This window comes from Malus domestica, chromosome 09, assembly GCF_042453785.1.
Source record: "Malus domestica chromosome 09, GDT2T_hap1".
In the NCBI taxonomy this organism is placed as follows: Eukaryota; Viridiplantae; Streptophyta; class Magnoliopsida; order Rosales; family Rosaceae; genus Malus; species Malus domestica.
Genome location: NC_091669.1, coordinates 421,804 through 441,996, shown reverse-complemented (window position 1 = coordinate 441,996; position 20,193 = coordinate 421,804). Strand labels below are relative to the sequence as shown.

The 20,193-nt window shown below is 37.6% G+C and overlaps 3 protein-coding genes across 7 annotated transcripts; all 3 read left to right on the top strand.

The window, feature by feature from the left end:
• The first annotated feature begins 4,515 nt into the window (after positions 1-4,515).
• On the top strand, positions 4,516-5,880 carry LOC103442106 (NAC domain-containing protein 83). The gene is made up of 2 exons (NM_001328980.1): positions 4,516-4,873; positions 5,092-5,880. The coding sequence occupies exons 1-2, from the start codon at positions 4,687-4,689 to the stop codon at positions 5,694-5,696; spliced, it is 792 nt and encodes a 263-aa protein (NP_001315909.1). The 5' UTR covers positions 4,516-4,686; the 3' UTR covers positions 5,697-5,880.
• Positions 5,881-9,021: 3,141 nt separating this feature from the next.
• LOC103442105 (uncharacterized) lies at positions 9,022-10,313 on the top strand. Its single transcript, XM_008380857.4, has 3 exons — positions 9,022-9,750; positions 9,836-9,900; positions 10,011-10,313. Exons 1-3 carry the CDS (start codon positions 9,393-9,395, stop codon positions 10,212-10,214), a joined length of 627 nt encoding a protein of 208 aa, XP_008379079.3. The 5' UTR covers positions 9,022-9,392; the 3' UTR covers positions 10,215-10,313.
• A 4,147-nt stretch (positions 10,314-14,460) lies between these two features.
• On the top strand, positions 14,461-19,713 carry LOC103442104 (uncharacterized protein At2g33490-like). Of its 5 annotated transcripts, none has more exons than XM_008380855.4 (11): positions 14,461-14,870; positions 15,262-15,334; positions 15,819-15,893; positions 16,168-16,229; positions 16,341-16,409; positions 16,880-16,908; positions 16,988-17,195; positions 17,290-17,541; positions 17,933-17,986; positions 18,095-19,136; positions 19,458-19,713. In XM_008380855.4, exons 1-11 carry the CDS (start codon positions 14,757-14,759, stop codon positions 19,466-19,468), a joined length of 1,989 nt encoding a protein of 662 aa, XP_008379077.3. In that variant the 5' UTR covers positions 14,461-14,756; the 3' UTR covers positions 19,469-19,713. The 5 variants fall into 5 exon arrangements, with proteins under 5 accessions (XP_008379077.3, XP_008379076.3, XP_028963450.2 ...); XM_008380854.4 differs by having other exon boundaries at positions 14,463-14,870; positions 19,449-19,713; XM_029107617.2 differs by having other exon boundaries at positions 14,463-14,870; positions 19,304-19,713.
• Positions 19,714-20,193: the final 480 nt, after the last annotated feature.

Genomic DNA, 20,193 nt, shown 5'->3' with positions numbered 1-20,193 from the left:
TGAGATCGGCCTTCGTGGTCTTTGAGCAGCCCAACTTTTGAGAAAGCAAACGGCTCTTCGATTTCTGAGATCAACCCTCGTGATCTCTAAGCAGCCCAACTTTTGAGAAAGCAAACGCCTCTTCGATTTCTGAGCAGGTGCCTCTTTGATTTCTGAAGCTCCGTCGAGTGCAGATTTTTATAGAGGCTGGCATTAAGTTCCAAAGCACACTTGAATCTCCACCAGTAGAAGCTTCATTCTTGCACTTCTAAGATCTTGATTTGTCCGACCTCTTCTCTCTTCAACACCTTTGAAAATGTCTGGCCCCTCCGACCGTCGTTTTGACTTGAACCTTGTTGAAGAGGCAGCCCCGCCTTCTCCAGACAACATATGGCGCCCATCCTTTGTCTCCCCAACTGGTCCTCTTACCGTTGGGGATTCCGTGATGAAGAATGATATGACCGCTGCGGTGGTGGCCAGGAACCTTCTCACTCCCAAAGATAACAGACTACTTTCCAAACGGTCTGATGAGTTAGCTGTTAAGGATTCGCTGGCTCTCAGTGTTCAGTGTGCAGGTTCTGTGTCTAATATGGCCCAACGCCTATTTGCTCGAACCCGCCAAGTTGAATCATTGGCGGCTGAAGTGATGAGTCTCAAACAGGAGATTAGAGGGCTCAAGCATGAGAATAAACAGTTGCACCGGCTCGCACATGACTATGCTACAAACATGAAGAGGAAGCTTGACCAGATGAAGGAAACTGATGGTCAGGTTTTACTTGATCATCAGAGATTTGTGGGTTTGTTCCAAAGGCATTTATTGCCTTCGTCTTCTGGGGCTGTACCGCGTAATGAAGCTCCAAATGATCAACCTCTGATGCCTCCTCCTTCTAGGGTTCTGTCCAGTACTGAGGCTCCAAATGATCCCCCTCCGGTGCCTTCTCTTTCTGGGGCTCTACCGACTGCTGAGACTTCTCCTAAGCAACCTTTGTGAAGGCTCCCTCTTGTGTGTTTATTTTGACTCATGTATATGTACATATTTGTAGCTTATCGGGGATATCAATAAATAAGCTTTCCTTCATTTCAACGTATTGTGTTAAATACACCAAAGCCTTCTTCGCTAAGTTCTTTGAATTTTCTTTTGTTGAAGCTTGTATGTTGAAGCTTTCTGAGTGGAGCATGTAGGTTGGGGTAGTGTTCCCTTAATTTCCCGAGTGAGGAAAACTTCTTGGTTGGAGACTTGGAAAATCCAAGTCACTGAGTGGGATCGGCTATATGAATCTTAGAACGCCATTGTGCTCGATCCTGTGTCATGTCATTCGTTAGATCCAAGTACTCTAAGTCTTTCCTTAGAGTCTCTTCCAAAGTTTTCCTAGGTCTTCCTCTACCCCTTCGGCCCTGAACCTCTGTCCCATAGTCGCATCTTCTAATCGGAGCGTCAGTAGGCCTTCTTTGCACATGTCCAAACCACCGTAACCGATTTTCTCTCATCTTTCCTTCAATTTCGGCTACTCCTACTTTACCCCGGATATCCTCATTCCTAATCTTATCCTTTCTCGTGTGCCCACACATCCAACGAAGCATCCTCATCTCCGCTACACCCATTTTGTGTACGTGTTGATGTTTCACCGCCCAACATTCTGTGCCATACAGCATCGCCGGCCTTATTGCCGTCCTATAAAATTTTCCCTTGAGCTTCAGTGGCATACGGCGGTCACACAACACGCCGGATGCACTCTTCCACTTCATCCATCCAGCTTGTATTCTATGGTTGAGATCTCCATCTAATTCTCCGTTCTTTTGCAAGATAGATCCTAGGTAACGAAAACGGTCGCTCTTTGGTATTTCTTGATCTCCGATCCTCACCCCTAACTCGTTTTGGCCTCCATTTGCACTGAACTTGCACTCCATATATTCTGTCTTTGATCGGCTTAGGCGAAGACCTTTAGATTCCAACACTTCTCTCCAAAGGTTAAGCTTTGCATTTACCCCTTCCTGAGTTTCATCTATCAACACTATATCGTCTGCGAAAAGCATACACCAAGGAATATCATCTTGAATATGTCCTGTTAACTCATCCATTACCAACGCAAAAAGGTAAGGACTTAAGGATGAGCCTTGATGTAATCCTACAGTTATGGGAAAGCTTTCGGTTTGTCCTTCATGAGTTCTTACGGCAGTCTTTGCTCCTTCATACATATCCTTTATAGCTTGGATATATGCTACTCGTACTCCTTTCTTCTCTAAAATCCTCCAAAGAATGTCTCTTGGGACCCTATCATACGCTTTTTCCAAATCTATAAAGACCATGTGTAAATCCTTTTTCCCATCTCTATATCTTTCCATCAATCTTCGTAAGAGATAGATTGCCTCCATGGTTGAGCGCCCTGGCATAAGGTGGTGATTGTATTAACAACATATATTCATATGAATTATATCTGATCGTCAGATGATGATTTTATTAAATACATGTAAATATTGTAGCAAATCCTGTAATTGCATGAATGAATTTACATAAATGGACCTAAACTGTTGCATCCCAATCATACCCTGGGCTTTGTGACGTTCCTTTAGCCCAATCTTAAACTTGAGGTTTCATACATGCGTACATTATTCAATTTATTTTGTTGGAAAGAGCATATTCTCCAAAGAAAAATATTATTGAAGTGGGAAATGCCCTTCTCAAGTTGTATGGATGATGAATGGGATGCGCTATTCACAAACTTTTGTTACTTCTCACACATTTTTTGTTAAATTATATCATTTATTTTTTTTCAATTCATTTAATCCGACGGTCGAAATTGAAAAAGATGTGACAATTATTGAAATGAACCACAAAATTGCAGAGAAGAATCCTTCTACTAGTTAGGCATCAATTTTGCTGTATAAATTGCCTTTTTAGATGGCTAGCTTCCAACTGTTAAATCCTAGTGTTATACGCAAACAGCTGGGATTAGGTTCTTGAAGGAAGAAAATGAATTAATTAATCCAAAGTTTAATTGACAAGAGTAGTAATTAATGGGCATCTCCACATCCACACGATAACGAATCTCACTGCAGCACAATACGTCTTTCAATTTTCGAGACAAGACCACACTACAAGGCACAAGGCGGAGCACATTTAATAGTATGTTTTCTTCAACTAGTGTTTTAATCAAACACGCTCATCGCCCTAGACATATTTAGCGTCTGGTGTTCTTCAAAGTTTCAACTTCGAGGCCATTTGTTATCTCTGATGAATCGTGTTGTTGTGTTTGAAAACTTTTTAGAAAAATGTTAAAGTGATTTTTAAAAGTGTGCTTTTTTTTATGGATTCTTATCATATTTTTGAAAGAATTTTCTTAACATTTCTCATTCTCTCATTCCTCAACTCAAAATTCATCACAGATGGTCGTTATGAGCTTGATTTTCCTAAAAGGTCCACAACTCCAAAAACACTATGCACCGTAGAAATCACTATTCCAGATGCAGTTTGCCAATTTGACATGCAAAACTGACAGGGGCTCGGTTTTAATTGGATAGTAATTTTAACGTACCTCATTTTACTTTTTACATATATTTTTTTAATTTTTTAATATTTATATGCTCTTCCATCCTTTTGTCTTTATCTTACAAGTATCGAATAAGAGCAAACAAATATTAAAAATTAAAACGATGCGTGAGAGATAAATTTTGGAATGTGTAAAGACCACTACCTTAATTTCCCATATATGTTAGGTAGCAATTTGGCTAAAACAAAACTATTTCCTCAAAACCTAAACTGATTGTAGTTTATGTCTTGATGGAAATGATGTCTACATATAATGCTGTCAAATCTTCTAATATATACACCTCCGATTCTTTAAATCAATAATTACTAGAAACGTACTTTGCAAGAAATCATGAAAATATAAGGTTAATCAAATATATTTGCGAAATGTACAGTTTATATAGATTTTCTGTATCCACAAGGAGAGTCGGGACAACAAGCACAAAGTAGGAAAGTCAAGAAATATAATTACAGCTAGGTTAGAACAAGAGAGTTCGTGTTTAAGTAGGTGACTGGTGAACGAGACCAAAACAACATATAAATTATAAAAATAAAAAAAAAAAAAAAAAAAAAGTCCTCCATACATGTCAGATACAGCACACAACGTGTCACACGTGGGGCTTAGCTAACAGTGTTTTAACTTTTCATTAACAGAGAAGAAAAGCATGCTTATTGACCAAAAGCTAGGCAATTAGTCCTCACACGGTTGTGGGCACAAAGACCCGTCAAAATAAAGCGGCAACCAATTCTTTTCCCGAGTCAAGGAAGGAGAAGAGCTTCCGAGTCAGACCACGAGTCAAGAGTTTCCTGGCACTGCACTGCACTGCAGCCACTACCCCTCTCTATTTATTAAAACGACACCTCTAGGTCTGTCTATGTATCTATATATATGTGTTGATTTCCTCACTCTCGAATCTGCAACTGCAAGCACACAACCGGCAGGCTTGCCAGCTGCCGCCCAACTCTTCTCCTTTTGCTTTAACTTTTGAATCAACTTCCACACATGCCATAAATTTCCTAGCTCTCTCCATCTCTCTCTTGTTGTTGCAGTTGCCCAACACTAACATATATTCTTCCTCTCCTACACAACTACTTGCTTCTGCTTCAATTAAGCTAAACCAAGCTGAATCATTCATCAGATATTTGATTAATTAATCCATCAAATATATATAGATAGAGAGATGGAGAATATTAAAGAAAACTATGTTATAAATGGAGGAGTGAAGATGCCAGTTGGGTACCGGTTTCGTCCCACGGATGAGGAGCTGGTGCTTCACTACTTGATGAGGAAGGTTCATGCCGCCCCATTGCCTGCTTCCATCATTCCAGAGTTCGATGTCTTCGAAACTCATCCCTGGGGCTTGCCGGGTTAGTTTTGTTCATGCTTTTTTTCTTACTGATCTTGTTTTTTCTCTCTGCAGACTTCATCCTTTAATTTATTCATGTTTAAATGAAATAAAAGAACATGGATGAGCATAAATCATTGGAAGTGTGTGGAAATCACTTTCCTTTTAATATCGGAGTTTTATTCAAATTATAAAGCAAGGCTAGCTAGCTAATTGGTTCATCGTTATTGGGCTGTGCAGGTGATGTTAGGGGAAAAAGGTATTTCTTTCACAATGAAAATATGAATAAGAATGTTGGCATCAACAGCAAGAGAGCTGCTGGATGTGGATACTGGAAGCCTATTGGCAAAAAGAAGCAGATTGTTAATAATTCTGAATCCAATGAAGCCGTTGGGATCCGGAAGACGTTGGTTTTCTGTGAAAGGAAGCGCCGCCGTTGCCACCACCACCACCATGGGAGTACTAATACTACCACTCAAACTCGATGGCTCATGCATGAATACCGCCTGTTGGCTTCTCAAGCAAATCCAACCCAGGTTTTGGAAAAGGAATCCGGAAACTGGGTGGTCTGTCGCATATTTCAGAAAAAGAGAAGGCCTACTCAAAGAACATCAGATGATATGGGGGTCGTTTCTCAACGCTCATCAAACTGCAAGAAGACTCGGAGATTATTGGAGGATTATATCTCGGCAGATGATCATTCACGACGTTCGGATCCTGATCTTACAACACTTTCTTCCCCATCATGCTCGAGTGACATCACTCATGAGCTCTCTTCCAATGACAATGGTGAGCTAGACGATGATCAGGAGGGACACAGTGTTAGCATGCCGATTAATATTTAGCTAAGTTATTATATATTGATCACATTAATCGTGTTTTGTTTAAGATCAGTAGTACTATCACGATAGCTTTGGTTAAGCTTCCTTAATTCCGTGTAATTCATCATGTAATCCAACTCTTGAGCAACAAATTAAATGAGAATGGCCACTCTAACAGCAAGAGGCATTCATATTGTTGCAAGTAAAAGACTTATCAGTGGTTATTGTCAACAGTTTCTTATAGTATTTATTGGTTTAATTGATCAAAATCACCATATATAACAATACTGAGAGGAAAATAAAGTGGTGCAATGCAAAGATGGCATATGATTTGTTTCCGAGTAAATCTGGAGGTAGTTTTTCTCTTTTCTTATCAAAAGGGGCAAATGATTTCTGAGACAAAAAGATGACCCCATTGAATTGGGTATATCTATCTATCAATATAATATGATGATGGTTAATAGTTAATATTTATTCGTGTAATGGTACATAAATTACTAAGAAAGCAACAAGATTGCTACACCAGAAAAAGGAATCCAAAGACACATAGGGAAAGGATAAGAGGTTTTAATTGTGAAGGAAACACAAGTGGTACATAACGTGTTTTAATTAAAGTAGTGATAAATTTTATTTTTTAAGTTATTAAATTTTTAGTACACATATCTAACTATTTATATAATAATACGTGATGTACCATCCCATAAACCGATTACACTGAAAAATCTTCTTTGATCTTGGCCTTTTTGGTTCTGGGCATAAATGAAAAGAGGTTCTTTTATTAGTTCTATATTATCTAATCTAATCATGGCACGTAAATATAAAATAATCAGAAATATGTTGGTGGTGGCAGAGAGCACATGTGGGGTGGGGGAAGTCGCAGACTCGCGCCCCTCTTTTTCTATACAATTCATAACTCAATACCCCATCCATAATATACAAGTAAATTAATGCTTCGCCTTATGGAACCTAGCTCGATGACCTTTTGGCATTTTAGTCCCTAATATACAATAATTGGAATTTAAAAAATGGTTCGGATCCTTTTCACAAAGTTCACGAGGCACACAATTCGAACATTTGAAATTTAATAAAATTATTAAAGTTATTATAACTCTTAAATAAACTCATGTTTGTAACTGTTGAATCAAATTTCAAATATCTGAATTATATGCCTTGGTGGACTTAGTGGAAAAAAAATCCAGAGAGGATCCTTTCTCTTTAAAAATGAAGAAGATTATGTCTTCTTCGACCATGTATGCGATCGATGATTAATTATATTGTTTAATTGATTATCACGTAATTAAAAAAGGGTGTTGGTTGTATTGGGGAAGGGTAACAAAGCACAAAATGTTTTATATGTACTTCCAGAGTTGGGATAACGCAACCTCTCTTGGGAGCTTGAGAATAAGATTCCTGCTATTTATTCCTACAGCCTTTATCTTTTTTTATTTTTTATTTTTTTTGAATACATCGATATTGGTATTGAATTCGTCATTCACGAAATTCGAACTTAATACTTCTTACTTATAATTAAAGAGAAATACCACAAGATCGTAGTACTAAATGATACCTTTTATCTTATTGATTATTAAGATTTTACCATTTAAACCCATTGATACTATACCCTAATTTTCATAATACACTGTGCACAGTTCTGAAGATTTAATCACAAACGTAATTAGAAGTAGCTAGAACAACACGGCATAAGACATGTGGGACCAATGCATAGTGGGCCAGACGGGAATGCAAACTCACAGCAGTCAATCAAGTGCTGAAGCAAGACAAATGCAATTTTACTTGGTAGTTCAAGCAAGGCAAGGCAAGGCAAAGACTAAAGACTCAATTCGAGTCAGTCACACATCAAGACAAAGTGATCGTTTGGAAAAAAATTAAAAAAATGGTTAAAAATGTTTTTGGTCAAAATAGTAGTACGGTGGGTCAATTTGTTAATCTTTATGACAATATAGATACAATGTTATTGTTATCTAATTATATAACATTAAAATTGAAAGATGAGTTTCTCCGCTTTGGTGATTTCCTTCCTTCATGGTTCTCATAGCCTAATTATCATCTCTATGGTCTTGTTTCTGATTGCAAAAGTTTGATCAAAGAGAACTGAAGTTGCAATTTGCAGTATTGTTATAGAAAACATAATTTTGCAGCCGAAGGGCTAGCCAAATTAGATTTGAATAGCGAGATAAATTTTCAAGAATTTACAGAACCTCCTATTTATTCAGTATAAACTATTTCCAATAACTGTTTTGATATCGCTATAGTTACATTAGTTGTTCTTTAGTGCTTTTTTTGGTCCTTTTTCTCATGTTACCGAAAATAAGAGGAGTGGGGGCACTCGTGGCAGTAGTTGGAAGGCTTAATTAGCAAGTAAAATTATGCACGTTACTCGTTTAGTGGCGTAGAAGGTGAAATTAATTAATCTGGATATATGTGAGTGATCTGACATGTGAAGTGGGCTTAGTCGTTGTGGTAGGCCAGGACAATGCATTCAATTCAAATATTTCCAGAAGAAACAGCTCCTTCCTATACATGTATGATGTATCTTTCCCTTTCGCACAGAAATTTCCTTCTAAATTACCTATTAACTCTGTCTTGGAGAACATTCGAACGTTACCAATGAAGAATCTTAAGCTAGGTTTTTGCATCTAATATTCATTGGATTTAGGAATTTTCAAATCCAACTACGTGAGGTTTTGTGCGTGCACGTATACATCAGCCAAGAAAGAAAGACCTACTTTACATTTTGAGAAACCTCAGGAAGGTTTTAAGAGGCTTAACAAGAATGGCCCTTTGGCAAAAGAACGGCCCATCATCACGTTTGCTGTGGATTTTTGACCTAATCCAAAAACACAAGCCTGTTGGTAATTGAAGCCTGTCAAGTTTTTCATGAACAAACACGTGATACAATTTAGACATGCAAAATAACATATTTGCATTTTTTAATACAATAAAACACACGTGTGTGTGTGTAATAGTAAGATACAATTTTATTAATTAGAGAGTGCACTAACAAGTGTGTCAAACATCCAAGACAAAGTTACATTTAAATAGTAAATATACGGGTCCAAGACAAAATTAAAGGCCAAGCACAAAGAGGGTTCTTAATTAATGGTTCTACAAATTAAAGTTATCATATAGCAGTAATAGTGTGAGAATGCGAGGATACAGTCTCATATTAATGAATGACTAAACTATACAAAGGTTTATAGGGAGTTGTACTACTTCTTATATTACCAATTAATTTTATAGCGAAACTTAAACTTTCTTCAAATAACACGTATATATAGATGCATGTGTTTATGAAACAGAATTATGAATTAGTTAAGCAATTTACGTAGCTTAGTAGGGCATGCCAATCCCTCTGGACCTCTGGTGCTGGGTTGATGGTTAATTATGAACGTCCTAACCCCGCAACATTCGTTTCTTCCCTCATTTCAACTCCCGTGAATATTAATTTTCTCATTTTCTTTCTAATTAATTTCCTTCACGTCGGACAGCGTACTCTCTTGATCGACCCGTTTAGACTGGATCAATTTTATTCAATTATTTTGATTTATTAATTCCGGGCTGCCGATCGGATTAATGATCGCTCTCTCCGCAACACCATCTTGATTGATCTCTCTTAAAGTTTACCGTTCATGTCTCTCCTCCTCGTGCATCGATACCTATAGGCGCAGCCGCCTCGTCGTAGTCAGCCAGCCAGCCGCCATGGGTTGCGGCATTTCAAGGTTGGATCGACTCGTGAAGGAACGGGGCATGCATGACAATTATACCGAGGAGGACGAAATGAAAGAGAAAGAGAGATTACGACGGGTGGAGAAGGTCAGAGAGCACACAAAGGAGGAGAAGCAGCTGCCACATGCACATGCAACAGCGAATAAGGGAGGCCGCCAATATTACCCGGGCGGCCGTCGAGATTTTGATGACGATGATCGTGACCAAATGCTACCCAACGGTGGTGACAGGGAGGATAGCTTCATAAATTGTCCGCGATCCCCCAGTTTTAGGGACTATTGCATTGACGACGACTCTGATGAAGAAGATAGGCACCACACCCCCATCAGCGGTATTAGTGTGTCTTTATGTCTGAATAATATTATTGTTCATTAGTTAATAATTTAACCTATTAATAATACATAATCATTTTGCAGGTGATGATGCTGATCATATTAAAGATCATGCAGCAAATTCAGCGGAATATCGGCATACCAACAAGGTAATTGATAGCTAAAAGTACAAGCCCTATCCGTTTATATATACTGCTTAATGAATTGATTAATTATTAATTAAATCCTAGCTAATTTGCTTTTCTGTTTTTTTAATTAGGTGCTGCAGGGAATATCAGAGGATGATGAATTAGTGAAAAAAGAGAGCAAAGGGAGATCACGAGGAAAAATTAGGGGTGCGTTATCGAAGGGCAAGCAAACGAAAAGAATTAAGTCCTACTTACACGTCTCCAACTGGCACCACCACAACAATCCAATCTCACCGTCACAAAGTCCCCAAAAGATGGTTGCTGCTGGAAATTGATTCATTCCTTCGTTAAATTAATCTGCATGTACATGCATCATGAGTATGTATCATATTGAATTATTAATTAATGACGCATGCATGCATCATATTTATATAGATCAGCTTTCCTTCCATTTCTCGATCGAGATCTCCCCCCCCCCCCCCCAAACATGTATAGTCACAAGGGTATACATGATTTATGCGATGAAGCCCGATATATTGATCTTTTATATATCCGACTCTTATTTCTTTCATGTAATAAAAAGTTCATCATGGTACAGAGTCACATTATTTTCATAGATATTAGGAGAACTAGGCATGATTGAGAATTCAGATTGACAATTTGTCATGCAGATAAAACCACAAAACCCTACATGCATGCATGCATGGGTGTTTACCCTCAGTCAGGGTTAACTTTGCACCGACCACTGCAAACTTTGTGTCCTGACTTCTACGGAAAATAATGTATCACAGGGATCTCAGGCAATGCTTCAAAAGGCGGCTAGCTTTATTTGAAAATTGCTGCTCCTCCGGGATCCATCTTTAATTTGTGTCTCATCTCGTCCCTCAGCACTCCCCTTTAATTTCCTCCCTTAGGCTTCAGGAAAACGTAACACACCTTTCCGAATTTTGACCTGTCAAAGTCTTTATTCAAACAACAATAATATCTTCCATATGTCGCTTTCATTTTCTTCATTTCCCCACTCCCCCTATAAATTCAAGGGCAAGCTAATGAACAGTATAAAATGAAAAAGATACATCTCTCTAAAGAAAGGCCATTTGTGTCTTCAAATCGCAACTGTACGTTTCTTTTGAAGAACCACATTTTTGCTATATGATGAAAAATGATGAACACACATCAATTTTACCACATCCGTTGTTTTTATTTGATTTACTTAATTTAATGACTAAAAATAAAGAAAGGCATATAACAAACTCAAAAAAACGTGTGACTTTAGTTCCCTTATAACATATGCTGACAAGCCAAAAGGCACTTCCTTGAGACGAAAAGTATATTTATATGTGCGTGTGTATGTAGTGAACAAGTTATTAAGTTGTCCTGATTTACTTGTAATGTTTCAAATGAGAGTCCCAATTGGTCCAAAACCTTTTCAATGATTGCATCGATCGTTTGCCTCCCTTTTGAATAGAGGATAATATAAGTTGTATTTAATGTGAAGTTATCTGAAATGTCCAAGGCAATTTGGCAACGGCGAAAGTTATAAAAGCATACACCTTCTTTATAGAGTATAAAGGGGTACCTATAGATCCTGGTCACATTTCCCGATCAATGTGGCATTAGGTGTAGTCCAGCATCAATTTACACATGGAAGCGGTCCAAATGAGTTAAAGGGATCTAACTTTTTCTGATTTGCTTTATGCAAACGAACCTTAGCATTAGGCCATCTCTAACCGATAGCTGGTCAGAGTGCTCGATTTAGCTTTCTGGCCCTCCAAGATCCTCTAAGATATTAATATTTTAATGAACAATACATTGCCATATTTGTCTCCGTCTCCAACCGAGGGCCAGAGGGTCAGAGGGCTCGTTTTAGCCATGTCACAAAAAACCGTCTCCAACCGAAGGCCAAAGAGGCATAAGGCCAAACATAATTTATTATTTAAAAACTACAACAACTTAAATTTAAAAACTACAACTAAAATTTAAAAATGACAAATTAAATTAAAAAACTACAAATTAAACTTGAAAACAACATTAACTTAAATTTAAATTTTTTGTGAAGAATGGTGAATGAATGGTTTAGGTATTGATAAGAAAAAAATAGAATTTTTGAGAATTAAAAAAAAAAAAGGCCCCAAAAAAAAACCTAAAAAAAATAAAATAAAAATTTGAATCCAATGGTAACTGGCACCAGCTAGCCGTTGGAGTTGAAATTCTTTTTAAGAATTCCTGTCGGTTATAATCGACAGGAATACATATATTGTATTTAATGTAAATGTATTACTGTTGGTTATAACCGACAGGAATACATTTATATTATTAAATTATATAAATGTATTCCTGTCGGTTATAACCTACAGGATTAAGCAATTTTCTGGCCAGCCCCGGGCTGGTTGGCTGGCTGCTTGCAACCAGCCCTCCAGCCCTCTCCGATTTCGTGGGGCCCTCTCAGATTCCACAGCCCTCTGGCCTAGCCCTCGGTTTGAGACGATTTTCGGGCTATTTTTAGCCCTCTGACCCTCTAGACTTTTCGGTTGGAGATGGCCTTAGGTTGTTGTACTCATGAACCAGTAATTGTGGTTTACTGGTTTACTAACTACATCTTTATGAATTGCATGTATATACTTGACACGAGTTATTGACGGCACAAAGACAATAACAAGGCTTATCATTCATGTCCGACATGTAAAAGTTTCACCGTGTTACGAAGAGGACAAGGACTAGAGGTAGCTAATCAACCCATTGAGTTGTTAATGGGTACCTATTTTAAGATCCATTTAGAAAATATGTAAACACCACAATTTTGAGTGGTACTCGAATCATTTTGTGATGAGGATGTTATTGAAACAACACGTTGAAATCTGACCAAAAAAGAAAATTGGACACCAAAACAAAAATTACTACTGATGATATTGGATCAGTAAGCAATGGAGCCAAAAACCAAAGATTAATGAAGAACACATCCACTTTTACCACTCACGCGTTAATAATACAAGAAAAAGAAAAGACATACAAAGATTGAAATCTGCGGCCCAGACAGATGGAAAGCAAACCAATGCTAATCCGAAGCACATGAAAATAAAGTCAAATTGTAAAGTAGCTGAAATATAAATGATAAAAAATACAGTAAAATTAAAATCATTTAATATTCATCCCATTTATACACAACTTTACACATCCAAAATAGCATAGGGTATAACGTGCATTCAAGGATGACTTACGTCACACAGCAAAAAAAAAAAAAAAAAAACAGTAGCTTAGGTGAAACAAAAATCAATAAATTATTTGGCCTCACTTGGTAAGATATCTTCAAAATCAAATCTAATAACTCATTAGAGTAATTAGATGTTAGATTAGGGAGCCAACATGATTTGAACCCACGCTATGGTGTAAGGGCAATACTCCTCTTCATCACTGTAATAAAGGAACACTTGTGACTAAAAATTGTTATATATCTACTTAAGACACTTCTCTTGTTGCCAACCAAAAAGTTAAATCTGATGTGGTAAATATAGATTGGCATCACTCACTTGAGTGTTAAAGTTGACAGCAATTTTATTTTTTTAAATTAATTGTAAAATGTATTATATTATTGTTTTTTGTTTCATAAAATTTATTATAATAATTTAATATAATAAAATAATAATTTAATTTAACTTATCGAGTAAAAATAAAAATTTTAAAGATGGCAAAGTATCACATGGTTTATCAATTTTAAATTTCATATATTTTAGTTAGACATCTCCTTTAAAGACAAGACATATTGGTTCGATACTGAGATTCTTTTATAAAAAATAGATATAAAAAAAAGTTGATTGATAAATATTTAAAATAGCTTATTTTAACCGTTTTGGATGAAAAAAAAGTTGAAAACGTGAAACAATACAAATAAATTTATTCTTACAACATAACAGAAACAGTTTTATTTATTTCAAAGCACAGCAATACTAAACCAGCTCTACATTGCCCGCTCATTCACCAAATTGAGATGGCAAAAACGGTAATTTGACATGAGTGGAGGTGCGGATCTGACCCACCCACCGGCGCGGTCAAAGTAGGACAGTTTTCGTCTTAGAACCGCTTCTTCCTCGTCATCAATATCTGACTTTGACTGTCATCCATCCGCTACAACTAAACGCCCGCGTGTCACTTTCACCCGCCACTCTTTTGTCTCCACGTCAGAATTCTGCCCATCCCCCTAGGGACGTGTCTGCCCTTCCTATTCGGTATCATTCCCGTATCTTTTTATTTCTGCGATCACGGTTAAATTATGTTAATATTTTATATTCTTATTATTTTTATCTTATTATTTATATAAAAAAATTAATATAAAAAATTAATATAGTTTAACCGTAACCACAGAAATAGAAGAAGATGTAAAATGCATAGGATGGAGAGGGCAGACAATCCAAATCCTCCCCCTAGACAAGCGTGCGGTGGATTTTTGCTCCACCACTGTCCCATTGCTTGAAGCTACTCGCATCGAGATTCCGGTTACCAAATTACCCTTACAGTAATACGTGTCTCTTTGTCAGTGCGCGCTTTTTACTCTGGTAAATGACGTGAGGACGATCCTTTTTTCCCCTCTGCTCATTTTCTTTCTTGTTTTCCCATTTTTATTTTCATTTCCCACTCTCTCTCTCTCTCTCTCTCTCCCCTTCTTCGTTGATATGCTACAAGTCGTTTTGTATGGTCCACCGAGAGTAGCTCCTTCTTCCTCCTCGTCATCCCCCTTCTCGAATGTCGTTTGAAGCTGTAGAGTTAATCGCAGTCGTCGATTTGGAGTCGAGCGTTTTTGAATTTCCAGGGATTTGAGTTTCACACTGTGAGTCGCTCTGAGTCGTCGTCCCCGGTCATTGCGTTAGGGTTTTTCAGAAAAAATGAAGACCTCGCTCGGCATGTTTCGGAGATTCGAACTGCACAAAAACGATGCCAAAGATAAGAGAGACATTCAACCATTGGCTCAGGTCGACGAGCTCGCTCAGGCGGCTGAGGTACAGTTTTGTTTTATTTATTTCGACTTTATGAGTATAATTTTCTTTAGGACCTTCTAAAGAAGCTGAATAGTCTTTCTCCAGCTAAATAAGCGAATTCAGAGGATTTTTTTCTGTTTGATTGAGGAAAATTTTCATATAATATTTACTCCGGAGTTGTTCAATCAGTGATTTAAGCTTTGTAGCTGCTCTTGAAAATTACTGGATCTTCGCATCTTGAGTGGATGATTGATTTGACTGTGAATTGTAGCTAGTTTGCGTGGCGGCAGATATGATTATGGAGGATTAATGGATCCAGAAACTCTATGCTTCACACTTATGTTGTAGTTTGCAAACAGTAGTGGTAATTACTGGAAAATTTAGTTGGTGAGACTTTGTGTGCATTTTGCAGGCCATGCATGATATGAGAAATTGCTATGATAGCTTACTCTCTGCAGCTGCTGCTACAGCAAACAGCGCATATGGTGAATACTCTGCTTCCCTTTCATATGTACATTAGTTTTTAATTTGATGGTTACATGTTTTTATTATTTCGATAACGGAGAATGCCCAAGTTTGTCGACTTCACCAAAATGTAGAACATGGTCTTATGCCTCATATATGACACACCTATCCACTTTAAGACACTTTTGACATATTATAACTCCCTCACGAAATCTTGATTGGAAGAAAAGTTATGCCTTAATCTTGCAAGGACTGATTAATAGGGGCTGCTTGACAGCTAACATTCTACTCTTCTACCATTCACCGTGAGTTCAAATGCTTATTATGAAGGTTAGGTATTATTTGAGGAAATGACAACAAAAATTGGTAATTCTGAATTCTTGAGTTATCTACAAATCATATGGAATTATTGGAATTCCAAATGTTTATTTTATGAGATTTAACTTTAAGATAATTAACTCAACGCCATAGAGTTCTTCCCTTTGACCTAATCTGTACTTTCAGAATTCTCGGAGTCACTGCGTGAAATGGGTGCTTGTCTACTGGAAAAAACTGCATTGCATGATGATGAAGCGAGTGGTAAGTCAACCAAAGTATCTGACCCTGGTTTTTTGTGGGATGGAGGTGGGCAAACCTTCAAGCTTTGTTTTCTCACCCATGGCTAAGGTTATCGGGAGATGAACATAACATGTGTATTATGTCCATGAATCTGAGTTTGGTGATTTTTAGTCTTTTGAGATGAACATAGCATTTGTATTATATCTGTGAATTTAATTATGAAGATTTTTCTTTTTCTTTTTGTGAGTATTGAGGATTTTATGATTCATATGCCTTGTACTTAATTGGAATGCAGGTAGAGTATTTCTGATGCTAGGGAAGGTGCAGTATGAACTTCAAAAACTTGTTGATAGCTATGTGAGTTCTTACTGTTGTTTTGTGCTCATCATGATATCTTTTTAATCCTTTCCTTTAACCAAAATACCTTCACCTTAACTTTGTGTTAACTAATTGCTTTCTTTACTTCAGCGCTCTCATATATTTTTGACAATTACAAACCCATCGGAGTCACTTCTCAATGAGCTTCGGACAGTTGAGGTTTGCTCATGTGGATTCTCTTATTTTATTTGGTACTAGAGGTTTTATCAATAAACCCTCAATCGCCTTGCAGTTATATGTTTCTACCCTAGAGATTTCTGCTGTAATTGATTATTAAGTACTCTAGCTGTGTCACAAATAAAAAGGAATTTCAAGTTCCTGTTGCATTCGGACCTGCCCAAAATAGCACGCTAGGCATGCCCAAAACAGCAGTGAGCATAATATGCCATGGGCTTGGTGCAGGCTTGGTAATTGGTTTTTGTAAACTTTAACCTCTAATGGTGTTCTGGAGATGTTGACTTTATTCAGTGAATGGAACCCTACCTTTTGCACCTGAGAGGGATTTTGTCTAGGTTCCATTTCCTTTGGTTTCACCTAGACGCAGTGGCTGTATACATTGTTATCTATATATTATTCTCTGTTCCCTTGGGTTTGTATCACTGAATTTTCTTTCTTGTTATCATATGCAGGAAATGAAGCGACAATGTGACGAGAAAAGGTCTATTCCACTCTCTTTGAACTTTTTACTCAATAGAAGTAAACTTCTTCTGAATTTGGTTTGGTGTATAAATCTTCAGAGAAGTGTATGACTACATGGTGGCACAACAGAAAGAAAAAGGGAGGTCAAAACGTGGAAAGGGTGACAATTTTACTTTGCAGCAATTGCAAGTAGCTCATGATGAATATGATGAGGAGGCGACATTATGTGTCTTCCGATTGAAGTCTCTGAAGCAAGGACAGGCTCAAAGTCTTCTAACACAGGCAGCTCGTCATCATGCTGCTCAGGTTTTCTTTATATCTCCAATCAATCATAAAACTTCAAAAGTCCCGTTCTTCTATTAGTTTGACTCAAAGTTGGCATTCTTGTTCTTTGAATCAGTTGAATTTCTTCCGGAAAGGACTTAAATCACTTGAGGTTGTTGAGCCGCACGTAAGATTGGTTACAGAGGAGCATCATATTGAGTACCAATTCAGTGGACTTGAAGATGATGGTGGGGATGATGTTGGGGATGATGTTGAGGATAATGGTGAAAATAGCTATGATTCTAATGAAGATGGAGAATTGAGTTTTAACTATATATCAAGCAAGCAGGGGATTGATGTCACCTCCGCATCAAGGAATTCAATGGAGGTGAGGTCTAATGTAATTAGGAATTTATGTTGTTTGTTTGAGGCACTATACTCTGTTTATCATGCGGTGGTAAAACTCTCAAAGATTATACTATAATCTATCTACTGGATTTTGAATTTCCCTTTTCCGTATGAGTGACATTTAACTTCATCAACATTATGTATTAGTTTTTATTAAAGATTATAATGTTCAAATTTTAGTTATGCTGATATTGATCCAAGTGCCAGTACTGTTGGTGGTTTCAATTGTTGTTCAACATAGTGCTCAGTGTGAACTTTTGTCATTATGGTTTCTTTGTCATATTTTGTTTGTCCCAGACCCTGCGTAAAGCGGGAGCCTTGTGCACTGGGTACGACCTTTTTTTTTTATGATCTAGCTGCTCATTTCTCAGGTCGATGAAGTGGGACTTTTGTCTCCTAAAGCTACAAGAGTGGAATATGCAGATGTAAGATTTCATTGCCTTCTGAATGGTAGATTTGAAACCAAACTTCGAAGACATAAATGTTTGCCTTTGAACTCCAAGTATTGTATTCATAAATCTTTTTCCTTGTAGATAAATCTAGATAGAAACCAATGGGGTCTGAGGACCTCAAGTAGAGAACCAAGAATAGGCAGCTACTCAGCCCCAATTTTTGCAGAGAAGAAGTTTGATCCTGCTGAGAAAGCTAGACAACTGCAGGCACCAGCAGCACGGAAGTCTAATACATATGTACTGCCCACACCTATTGATCCAAAAGGTTTGAGTTCTTCAAGAACAAGTAGCGCGGTTCCAGGAACAGGGCCAAGTAGACGCAATCAAAACTTATGGCACTCTTCCCCATTGGAAGAGAAAGATCCTGGTGATACGTTGAATGCATCTGGTACAAAAGCTCAGCTGGTACAAAAAGAGAGCAATGTCAATAGTACCTCCACCCAACTACCTCCTCCCCTGGAGGGACTTGCACTTCCACAGATTGATACGTTGAATGCATCTGATACAAAGAAGATCAAGAGATATGCTTTCTCCGGTCCAATACCTAGTAAGTCGTCATCATCAAAGCCTGTGTTACATGCCAGTGGTCCCATTGCATCAACTGAACTACCGCAACTAGTTTCCGGAACGCTGTCTCGTTTACCAAATCCCCAACCTTCTTCATCTCCAAAGGTATCCCCATGTGCTTCACCTCCCCGTGTTTCTTCACCCAAGATAAGCGAGCTTCATGAGCTTCCTAGACCCCCCGGTTCATCATCTGCCAAATCAACAAATCCCAGTTCATCAGCTGCCAAACCAACAAAGTCGTCGGGATTTGTTGGTCACTCTGCTCCACTGGTTTCCAGAAATCAAGAACATAGCATGCCTAATAAAAACCCTTCACTGGCATCAAATGCAGCATCTCCACTTCCAATTCCACCATTGATAGTTCCCCGAAGCTTCTCCATACCTTCAAGCAGTCAAAGAGCAATGGCATTGCATGTAGCAAGACATTTGGAGTCTCCTCAAGTTCCAGGCAAGGCTGAAGAAGTTGCTTCACCTCCATTGACGCCAATTTCCCTATCAAACCTCAAACCAGTATCAAATGTTTCTGAAGTGGCCTCTCGCTCTAGTCCGATTCGAGGTTAGCGTGCGTTTTTCAGTATTTTTCCTCACCAGTTGATGTTCCCTTCTTCTTAGAAGTTAGAACTAAATTGCTCCAGCACAGGACAAATATATGATGGGGGGTGGATGTCGGAACAGTTTGTGCTTCATTCTTCTTGCCATCTAATTTATTATTTGTTCCGCTAGGGTTGTGATCATACGGCAAAAGCCCTACCTATTTGTCCGCATAAAATTTACAGATTTTCTCTTGATTCCTGCTCAGTCATCTTCCACATCCACAGCCGAATGATAATTCCTGTTCTTAGCAATTCTGATTTTTGAGCATCTTCAGTGCATGCAGGTGGGAGCTGATATCACACAGATTGGTGAAGCAGTGAATTTCTCAGGTTTCCTCGTAAGATTGTTTCGGGTCTCATTTTTCTTTCATTTAAGTACAGAGGTCTGTAAATATGATGTTTAATGTATTGTTTAGTTTCTCATCCCAACCTTTAGTCTCTCTTTGTTGTTGCTTATGATGAGAACTAAACTGTACGAAAGTCGTGTCTTTACGATGTTTCATATATATTTCTTCAAATGAAGAATTTTGTTAATCACCAGTGCTGGAAAAGGTTTTTGCGTTCGTTGAACCTGCGGAAACAGGTGGATTGCTGAATGTTAGAAAATAAAATCCACAAGCTTATACATTTGTTTTCACCATAGATCCTTTCTATTACACTTTTTATTGTCAACTAGCCATAGTATTATTAAGCTTGATCTCATAGAATGGACGCTCAAGTTGTCCCTTGGATCAAATATCCATCAAATCGGATATTATTTATTCGTTTATATGTATTTAATTTTAGAGAGCTTTAACAAAAAGTTTGCGGTACTGTTTATTTTAACGAAAAATCACATTTTTACACTAAAAATTGAAATCTGGTATTATTCATTTTATCCTTAATTTTATTCTTATTGTTAAAATTTAAAGTTTTCATGTTATTTTAATTAATTTTTCTTTAATTTTATTGAATATAAATCTACGGTGTTGGTAGCAAAAGGAAATTATCATATGAATTTACTGTAGACTTTGATTAATC

Bases quoted from the DNA above. Each gene is read 5' to 3' on its own strand.
- LOC103442104 (XM_008380854.4), top strand. From the start codon at position 14,757: ATGAAGACCTCGCTCGGCATGTTTCGGAGATTCGAACTGCACAAAAAC. The intron at 15,894-16,167 runs GTAAGTCAACCA...ATTGGAATGCAG, and splicing joins GCATGATGATGAAGCGAGTG to GTAGAGTATTTCTGATGCTA. The intron at 16,230-16,340 runs GTGAGTTCTTAC...TCTTTACTTCAG, and splicing joins AAAAACTTGTTGATAGCTAT to CGCTCTCATATATTTTTGAC.
- LOC103442106 (NM_001328980.1), top strand. From the start codon at position 4,687: ATGGAGAATATTAAAGAAAACTATGTTATAAATGGAGGAGTGAAGATG. The intron at 4,874-5,091 runs GTTAGTTTTGTT...TGGGCTGTGCAG, and splicing joins TCATCCCTGGGGCTTGCCGG to GTGATGTTAGGGGAAAAAGG.
- LOC103442105 (XM_008380857.4), top strand. From the start codon at position 9,393: ATGGGTTGCGGCATTTCAAGGTTGGATCGACTCGTGAAGGAACGGGGC. The intron at 9,751-9,835 runs GTATTAGTGTGT...ATCATTTTGCAG, and splicing joins GCACCACACCCCCATCAGCG to GTGATGATGCTGATCATATT. The intron at 9,901-10,010 runs GTAATTGATAGC...TTTTTTAATTAG, and splicing joins AATATCGGCATACCAACAAG to GTGCTGCAGGGAATATCAGA.